Source organism: Saimiri boliviensis, chromosome 20 (assembly GCF_048565385.1).
Source record: "Saimiri boliviensis isolate mSaiBol1 chromosome 20, mSaiBol1.pri, whole genome shotgun sequence".
Classification (NCBI taxonomy): domain Eukaryota; kingdom Metazoa; phylum Chordata; class Mammalia; order Primates; family Cebidae; genus Saimiri; species Saimiri boliviensis.
The window spans coordinates 41,555,145-41,565,250 of NC_133468.1; the positions used below are offsets into that span (position 1 = coordinate 41,555,145).

Sequence of the window (10,106 nt, forward strand, 5' to 3'; positions counted from 1 at the left end):
ATAATAGAAATCCCTGGAGAAAAGAGAAAAAGGAAAAAGAAAAATAGTTATGGAAACAATGGCTGAAAACTTTCCAAATTCAATAAAAAACACAAATCAACACCTCTAAGGAACTCAATAAATACAAAAAAGGAAAAACGCAAAGAGATCTCGCATAGACACAACACGGTAAAACTATCAAAAGCCAGAGACAGACCATCTTGAAGGTAGGAAGAGAAGAACAACTCATCACACACAAAATCCTCAATATAAACAGCAGATTTCTCAGCTGCGCACAGCGGCTCATGCCTGTAATCCTAGCACTTTTAGAGTCTGAGGATAGGACTTCCAGGCTGGTGCCCAGCATGTTGAAACCCCGTCTCTACTAAAAAGACAAAAATTAGCCAGGCATTGTGGCAGACACCTTATAATCCCAGCTACTCAGGGAGCTGAGGCAGGGAAATGGCTTGAGCCCAGGAGGCAGAGGTTGCAGTGAGCTGGTATTGCACCACTGTACTCCAGCCTGGGTGACTGAGCAGGACTCTGTCTCAAAAAAAAAACCCAGAAAAGAGACAGGTACAATCAGGATTACAGAGAGACACTCTTAATGCAGCATGGAATTGTTATGTTGTGATCAGTGGTGCTACATAGCTCTTCTTTTAGAAGATGCATGTCCAGACCTTGACTCGCTGGCCCAGGATGTAGAAAGAGCAAGAAGAAAATGCAGTAGTAACAGATCCTTGGGGATCTGTTTCTATTTCTGAAATGTGAGGAGTTGAAACAAAAGCTAAGCTTTGTCTGTCTTCCTGTGGCTCTTAGAACAGCTGTGCCTCTCACCTAGCCCTTCCTTTATCTTCTCAGAACAGATGCTCTTCTAGAAGGAGAATATTAGCAGGAGACAGCAACAGGGTTTAAAGAGGGGATCCCCTTCCAAAGAGGTTCACCATAAATTGGATTCTAACACATGAGATAGCAGCCAAGGAGGTGTTCTGAGCCTCTAAAAAGGATGTTACATGTCCAAGGCAACAGAAGAGCTAAGCATCTTGTCTGCTTGACTTAGGGAATCTTCAAAAGAAGCCTTTGAAATTTGCATTCCAGCCCTGTGAGAAGACGGCCCTGCAAGCAAGGAAGGTGGCGGAAGCTAGGAGAAGCCGCGGCCCTAAGACGGGGCTGTAAACACTGTGGTTTTCTTTTTTTTTTTTTAAGACTGAGTTTCGCTCTTGTTACCCAGGCTGGAGTGCAATGGCGCGATCTCGGCTCACCGCAACCTCCGCCTCCTGGGTTCAGGCAATTCTCCTGCCTCAGCCTCCTGAGTAGCTGAGATTACAGGCACGCGCCACCATGCCCAGCTAATTTTTTGTATTTTTAGTAGAGACGGGGTTTCACCATGTTGACCAGGATGGTCTCGATCTCTCGACCTCGTGATCCACCCGCCTCGGCCTCCCAAAGTGCTGGGATTACAGGCTTGAGCCACCGCGCCCGGCAACATTGTGGTTTTCTAAGGCCAACTGGGTGCATGGCTTTGACGGCTATGATTAAATCTCCAAAAGGTGGTGAAGACCATGTTCCAGAACAAAAAAAGTCTTTCCACATTTTAAGAATGTGAGGGACTATTGCTGGAGGAGATGGAGTGCATGGAGAGAAGATGCTCTTTCTTCTCCGGCCGGGGGCTATGGGGTGGCTAGTCAGGTAAATCCCCCATCATGTTCCATGTGCACACCAATACACTCAGAACAAAAGAGAGACACTTGGACAGGGTTCAGGAAGTGATTAGGCCTACATCGATTTGGTAACGTGGCTCTAAAATGGGTAGAAACTCTCTTGCAAGGTCACGAAGTTGACAAAACCTCTCGGGACTTCCTGGTCAAGCCGTAGCTGTCAGCCTCAAGGAAAGACTACCAGGCCTTGAGGAAAGGCCAGGTGAGTGCAGGCCCAAGTCCCTGCAGCTGCAAGCCCTGAGCCCAACCCTGAGGTGCAGCCAGGGAGACTGGAGCTGCACCTCTGTCCCCTGGGAGCTGTGCCTCAGGACTCGGTCCCCACCTCGGCAGATTCTGGGGCAGTCAGCAGCCCTTCAGGGATCTTACTCCCAGCGCCACCAAGCAGGGTGGACATCCTCCCTGATGGGACTCCTGCCTACCAGGGCTACTCACCACCATGTGATCTTGAACTCATAGATGGGGCGCTTGCAGTAGTAGTGGTTCACGAGGTGCTTGTCACACACCCCGATGCACTGGTGGTCTACGGTGAGGCCCTGGGCTGAGAGGTCCGTGACCAGGCAGTGGAGCAGGTCATAAACATCAGCCACAGCCTCCCAGGGCCCGAAAGACACGTCCACTTCACAGTGGTGCTCAAAGAGCTGCCCGTCACTCTCACTCCGCTCAAAGCGCAGGGAATTGAGGAGGGGACACTCGTAGGGGGTGATGGGCATCTCCTCCTTGAAGACACAGACCTTGAGCTTGGCAAAGCGGGCCTTCCGCTGGACCGCACGCAGCCGGGCAATCTCCACAATCCGCTCCAAGTGGTCTATGAAGGGGAACGCAACAGCCATTACCGGGGTGAAGGGGCAGGACAGGTCGGCAGAGATGCACAGAGAAACAGTCCTGAAGATGGCAGGATGCAGGAGGGGAAAGACAGATTTCCCAGGGGAGGAACCGGGGGGGCCAATGAAGGGCGCAAACTTGAACAAGGGTCATGGTTCTGCACAGCAAAGGGACACCAATGGGACGAGGGCTGTCCTGAAACACAATTTGCTGACTGGGACGGATGCGGGCCACCTTGACCTGAATCTCTCCAGCCTGACTGTCATAGGCGAGGAAGGCACACCTTGACCTGAATCAGCCCAGCCTGACTGAGTGTCCTCCTCCCATCTTGAGTAATCTGGATGGATGCTGCCCTTGGTGTTCTGGTGGAGACCTAAACACCCGCAGATGACTTGCAGACCTCCTTGCACATACCCACCGTCCTGGGCAGCTGACTCTCACCTTTGTAATAGGGCATGAGTCCCAGAAACGCCTGGCGCACCTTCTCGCCCTTCAGAGGCTGCATGTTCCCCAGCTGCTCCAGGAGGGGCCCGATGGCATAGTACTGGGCCTCTTTGTACACAGCCCGAACACGCTCCCTGGGCGGCAGGTCCCCTGAGCGCAGGAAATTCAGCACATCTCTGAGCAGGAAGGAAAGCGCGTCAGTGAAAGGGAGCTCATGCTCCTGGGCAGTGCCACACAGTGGTTGGACAGAATCTAAAACCAGACTGCCAACGGTGTTACACTGGGTGAGTGAACTTAACCTCTCCATGCCTCCGTCTCCTTGTCTGTAAAATTGGAGAAAACAATAAAACCTCATAATGTATTCGGGAATTAAGTGCTTACAAAATCCGTGGCACAGAGTAAGGCCTCAATAAGTGTTATTAGTTGTTATCAGTAGGCAACTACAATTACTATTATTAGGTATAATATTAGGTATCATATATAGTTTTAAAACTGAGGTGAAATATTCAATACATGTATAAATATTAACTGTACAGTTCAATCTTTTTTGTAAGTATGAATACACCCATCCAACCATCACCTAGATCAAGATAAAACATTTCCATTCCTTAAAGTTCCTTGTGCCACTTCTCAGTTAATACCTACAGAAACAATCACTCTAACTTCTCCTCCTATCATTAAAGATTAGTTTTGTCATTTCTTGAAATTCATATTAATAGAATTATATAGTATGTTCTCTTTCGTACCTGGCTTCTTTCCTTCAACATAATGTTTTTGAAATTTATCCACCATGTTGTGTGCACCAGTAGTTTTTTAAAATTTATTATTTATGTAAGTATACCTTTACATGAATATAATTTATTACCCTGTTGTCTTGCTGACAACAGGTATTCTTACATAAGTAATAATAATAATAAAATAATAAAACAACCCCAAAACTGGGTTGTTGCCAGTTTTTGGCTATTACAAGTAAAGCTGGGATGAACATTCCTATGTAAGACCGTTAGGCTGGGCACGGTGGCTCACGCCTGTGATCCCAGCACTTCTGGAGGCCGAGGTGGGAGGATCACCTGAGTTGAGGAGTTGGAGACCAGCCTGGCCAAAAAGGTGAAACTCCATCTCTAGTAAAAATATAAAAATTAGCCAGGTGTGGTGGCACACACCTGTAATCCCAGCTACTCGGGAGTCTGAGGCAGGGAAACTGCTTGAACCCAGGAAGTGGAGGCTGCAGTGAGCTGAGATCATGCCACTGCACTCCAGCCTGGGTGACAGACTGACACTTCACCTAAAAAAAAAAAAAAAAAAAGATTTTTAGTGGACACAAGCACAAATTTCTTTTAAGTATGAGGAATAGCACTGTTCAGTCATAAGTTAACTGGTTAACAAAGCATTTACATTCCCACCAGCAATGTAGAAGGGTTTTTGGTGTTCCCCATCCTTGCCACTAGTATTACTCTGTAGCTATGAACAGCAGATAAATGCCTAACCCTAATGTCTCAACAAACTAATTCCAGGGCTGAATAAAATCACATATTACATTTACTTAAAAAAAAATTCAGTCTAATTCACTTTACAAATTCTGGGTTTTTTTCTTTTTTAAGAGATAGGGTCTTGTTCTGTCACCCAGGCTGAAGGGCAGTGGTACAATCATAGCTCACTGCAGCCTCTGACTTCTAGGCTCAAGCAGTCCTCTTGCCTCAGTCTCCCAAATAGCTGAGAACATAGGTGTGAGCCACCAGCTTTTTAGATTCTTTAGCGTTAAGAGTCATCAGATAAATCAATGGTACGTGTGGAAGACAGTGAGTAAACCTGAAAAAATTATGCTGCTACCTCATTAAGAGCTTAGTCTATCACCTAATACAACACCAGCTAACAGTCGCTAAGTATTACTATTAAGCATTAATCAGATCCAGCCACAGCTGACTCTACACCCACATCCGCCATGGTCCAGCTTCAGCAAAGGCATTTAGACCGGAGTGTGGCAAGCTGATGACAAGACAGACCCCAGGTGGAAGCCCAAGCAGCCTTCATGTTGGGTGCTTTGAGTACATAAGATGCACAGCAAAAAAGGCACCTTGAAAAATGCCCTGAACAGCCTATTTTAACTGGGTCATTCAACAACTTCATCTACGATGATGAATCACAGGTCACAGGAGCTCATCAGCCAAAGTATGAATAGTGCCATCTCCTGCTTTCTGCCATGCCCTTGCCTGGCGCTGTCACTCTCTAGCTGTCACTCTCCACCTGGGCATGGACAATTGTACCTCAAGTCAAACTCGGATTCCCCTCCCCAGAATCCCTTCTAGATCTTCAGCAAACCTTGGTGAGCTCTGAAAAACAAAACCCTGGGGAAAGACCCAGTTAAGAGTGCTGTGGGAGCTGCCAGCTGGGGCCAGCACTTTCCTCCCCCAAGCAGCCTGCAAACAAACATCTTTTTAAAGTTCCACAGAGCGATGTGACACTTTGTTTTCTCACCATTGGAGGCAGCTGAGAGCCCACCGGGGAAACCCAGATGCATCCAAACAAGTTATCTGACCAGGAGCTCCTTTCTGAGAATAAAAATGACCTTTCCCAAAATGTGGGCAATCCTACTTGGGAGGCCAGCACAGAGATGTTGTGGTTGGAGAGTTTCTGTCTCCTTGGGCGTGTGGTTCAAGGTCTCTAGTCATCTCCATTGTCAGACTGAAGGAGCTAAGATTCCCAGCCACATACTTTGAAAAGGACTGAGAGATCCAAGATGAATGATCACTAGCAGCTCGGGATTGTAGCTCCCAGTGAAAATGCAAAGAACGAGAGGACGCCACACCTTCACATGAATTCTTGTTGCTCACGCACCAGGAGATTCCCAGCGGAGGAGCCCCACGGGTCGCCAGCGTGACTCTACTGACCGGCGAGGCGGTTTTGCCGGCGCCTCGGAGCGTCGGTTCTTGGTGCAGAGTCAGAAAAGCACCATCAATCTTAACGCCGCTGATTTAGTCGGCGCAGTAGGTTGCTCAGATTTCGGCGCTCAGAATCAGTAAGTTGGACGTCCACTCAAAAACCCAATTACAAAGACGGTAATTATAAAGACCACAGATGGATAAATCTACAACGAAGGGAAGAAAACAGTCAAAAAAGGCTGAGAATACCCAAGATCAGAATGCCTCTCCCTTAGCGGGGGATCCCAGTTCCTCATCAGCAATGAAACGAGGCTTGATGGAGAACGAGTGTGTTCCAATTACAGAAGCAGGCTTCAAAATGTGGATAATGAGAAACTTCTGTGAATTAAAAGAACTTGTTCTAACACAATCTAAAGAAACTAAGAACTTTGAAAAAAGGTTTGATGAAATGTCAACAAGAATACAAAATTTAGAGAGGAATATAAGTGAATTGATGAAGCTGAAAAACACAATACGAGAACTACGTCAAGTATGCACAAGTTTTAACAGCCGAATTGATCAAGCAGAAGAAAGGATATCAGAGGTCAAAGACCAACTCAATGAAATAAAAGAAGAAGACAAGATTAGAGAAAAAAAGGATAAAAAGGAACGAGCAAAGTCTTCAAGAAATATGGGACTATGTGAAAAGACCTAATCTACGCTTGATAGGTGTACCTGAATGTGACGAAGAGAATGAATCCAAGCTGGAAAATACGCTTCAGGATATTATTCAGGAAAATTTTCCCAACTTAGTAAGGCAGGATAATATTCAACTACAGGTAATACAGAGAACACCACAAAGATATTCCTCAAGAAGAGCAACTCCAAGGCACATAATCGTCAAGATTCACCAGGGTTGAAATGAAGGAGAAAATACTAAGGGCAGCCAGAGAGAAAGGTCAGGTTACCCACAAAGGGAAGCCTATCAGACTTACAGCAGATCTCTCGGCAGAAACCCTACAAGCCAGAAGAGAGTGGGGACCAATATTCAACATCCTTAAAGAAAAGAACTTTCAACCAAGAATTTCACATCCAGCCAAACTAAGCTTCAAAAGTGAAGGAAAAATAAAGTTTTTTGTGAACAAGCAAGCACTCAGAGAATTCATCACCACCAGGCCTCCTTTACAAGAGCTTCTGAAAGAATCACTACACATAGAAAGGAACAAACAGTATCAGCCTTTCTAAAAAATACCAAAAAGTAAAGAACATCAATATAATGAAGAATTTACATCAACTAAGGGGCAAAATAGCCAGCTAATATTAAATGGCAGTATTAAACTCACATATATCATTATTAATTCTAAATTTAAATTGACTAAATTCCCCAATTCAAAGACAGACAGGCAATTTGGACAAAAAACTAAAACCCATCGGTATGCTGCATCCAGACCCATCTCACATTCAAGGATACACAAAGACTCAAAACAAGGGATGGAGAAAGATTTACCAACCAGAGAGCAAAAATAAATAAATAAAAAGCAGAAGTTACAATTTTTGCCTCTGATAAAATAGTCTTTAAAGCAACAAAGATCAAAACAAGCAAAGAAGGACATTATATAATGATAAAAGAATCAATGCAACAACAAGAAGAGTTAAAGATCCTAAATATATATGCACCCAATACAGGAATACCCAGACATACAAGACTTATTTTTTGTTTGTTTTTTGTTTTTTGTTTTTTTGAGACAGAGTTTCGCTCTTGTTACCCAGGCTGGAGTGCAATGGCGCGATCTCGGCTCACCGCAACCTCCGCCTCCTGGGTTCAGGCAATTCTCCTGTCTCAGCTTCCTGAGTAGCTGGGATTACAGGCACGCACCACCATGCCCAGCTAATTTTTTGTATTTTTAGTAGAGACGGGGTTTCACCATGTTGACCAGGTTGGTCTCGATCTCTCGACCTTGTGATCCACCCGCCTCGGCCTCCCAAAGTGCTGGGATTACAGGCTTGAGCCACCGCGCCCGGCGACATACAAGACTTATAAAGAGACTTAAGAGTCCCACACAATAATAGTGGGAGACTTCAACATTAACATTAGACAGATCAATGAGAGAAAATTAACAACAATATCCAGGACTTGAACTCAGATCTGGAACAAGTAAACGTAATTAACATTTATAGAACTCTCCACTTTACACAAAATATACACTCTTATCAGTACCACATCATATCAACTTAGAAGTTTAAACGAAATGTTGGTTGGCTCCTTGTTTTTTATTCTCTTCCCTCATTTTCTTTCATGTCTCCATTATTAAGGACAATTATAGGCATACCCATATTTAGGCTGCATTCTAGCCCGGGCAACAAAGCAATACCCCCATTCTCTCTCCCTCTTCCTCTTTCTTCCTCTTCTTTATTCTTTTTCTTATTTTTTTTTCTTTTCTAAAAATAAAAAAATAAAATAAAAAAGGCCGAGACCTACTGGGCTACATTCCCAGGAGATGAGGCATTAAAAAAAAAAAAAAAAAAAAAAAAAGGCTTTCGGCTTTCGGCTCGGAGGAGGCCAAGGTGCAACTTTCTTCGGTCGTCCCGAATCCGGGTTCATCTGACACCAGCCGCCTCCACCATGCCGCCGAAGTTCGACCCCAACGAGATCAAAGTCGTATACCTGAGGTGCACTGGGGGTGAAGTCGGTGCTACTTCTGCGCTTGCCCCCAAGATCAGCCCCCTGGGTCTGTCTCCAAAAAAGGTTGGTGATGACATTGCCAAGGCAACGGGTGACTGGAAGGGCCTGAGGATTACAGTGAAACTGACCATTCAGAAGAGACAGGCCCAGATTGAGGTGGTGCCTTCTGCCTCTGCCCTGATCATCAAAGCCCTTAAGGAACCACCAAGAGACAGAAAGAAACAGAAAAACATTAAACACAGCGGGAATATCACTTTCGATGAGATTGTCAACATTGCTCGACAGATGCGGCACCGATCTTTAGCCAGAGAACTCTCTGGAACCATTAAAGAGATCCTGGGGACTGCCCAGTCTGTGGGCTGTAATGTTGATGGCCGCCACCCTCACGACATCATAGATGACATCAACAGTGGTACTGTGGAATATCCAGCTAGTTGAGCACAAAGGAAAATATATTTCAATAAATGTCATTTAGCAAAAAAAAAAAAAAAAAAAAGAAAGAAAAAGACATAGCTAGGGGTCACATCAAGGCTCTTTACATAATCCTCACTGACAAGCCTGTGAAGCAGCTATAATTCTTTCTCATTTCACAAATATGCACCTCAGACATCAAGTCTTTCAACTGTTTGGGTGTAAGACTGTCAGAAGTCCTTTCTTGGGAAAGGTTTTGTGTTCTTTTATAGGAGACAGAGTCTCGGCCAAGGGTGGCCTGTAATATCAGTACTTTGGGAATCTGAGGCAGGAGGATCACTTGAGTCCGGGAGTTTGAGAACATCCTGGGCAACATAGTGAGACCTCATCTCTACAAAACATCAAAAGTTAGCCAGGCATGGTGGTGCACACCTCTAGTCCCAGGTACTTGGGAAGCGGAGGCATGAGAATTGCTTGCACCAGGGAGGTCAAGGCTGCAGTGAGCCGTGCTCGTGCCACTGCACTTAAAGCTTGGGCAACTGAGCAAGACGCTGTCTCAAAATAAAAAATAAAAAAATTTGGGCCGGGCGCGGTGGCTCACGCCTATAATCCCAGCACTTTGGGAGGCCGAGGCGGATGGATCACGAGGTCAAGAGATCGAGACCATCTTGGTCAGCAAGGTCAAACCCCGTCTCTACTAAAAATACAAAAATTAGCTGGGCATGGTGGCGCGTGCCTGTAGTCCCAGCTACTCGGGAGGCTGAGGCAGGAGAATTGCTTGAACCCAGGAGGCGGAGGTTGCAGTGAGCCAAGATTGTGCCATTGCACTCCAGCCTGGGTAACAAGAGCAAAACTCCGTCTCAAAAAAAATAAATAAATAAAATAAAAAAATAAAAAAATTTCAGTCTTACTCGGTTGCCAAGGCTGGAGTACAGTAGGAAGATCATGGCTCACTGCAGCCTCCAACTGCTGGACTCAAGTGATCCTCCCATCTCAGCCTCACAAGTACCTGGGACTACAGATGAGTGCCACACCTGGTTGCTATTTTGTTGCTGAGATGGTGTTTTTCCATGTTATAGTGTTAAGTGACAGTAACAAAAGAGGAGTTTTTTAAAAAAAAACTTCTTGGCAAAATTAAAGGAGAACAACCCTGTATCAGTCTTTCATCTTTTTTTGTTGTTTTAAACTACT

General features: G+C 45.3%; 1 protein-coding gene across 1 annotated transcript; it reads left to right on the forward strand.

Annotated features, from left to right (window-relative positions):
* The first annotated feature begins 8,366 nt into the window (after nt 1–8,366).
* LOC120360412 (large ribosomal subunit protein uL11-like) lies at nt 8,367–8,957 on the forward strand. Its single transcript, XM_039460722.2, has one exon. It carries the CDS (start codon nt 8,445–8,447, stop codon nt 8,940–8,942), a length of 498 nt encoding a protein of 165 aa, XP_039316656.1. The 5' UTR covers nt 8,367–8,444; the 3' UTR covers nt 8,943–8,957.
* The last annotated feature ends 1,149 nt before the right edge of the window (nt 8,958–10,106 follow it).

Bases quoted from the DNA above. Each gene is read 5' to 3' on its own strand.
- LOC120360412 (XM_039460722.2), top strand. From the start codon at position 8,445: ATGCCGCCGAAGTTCGACCCCAACGAGATCAAAGTCGTATACCTGAGG.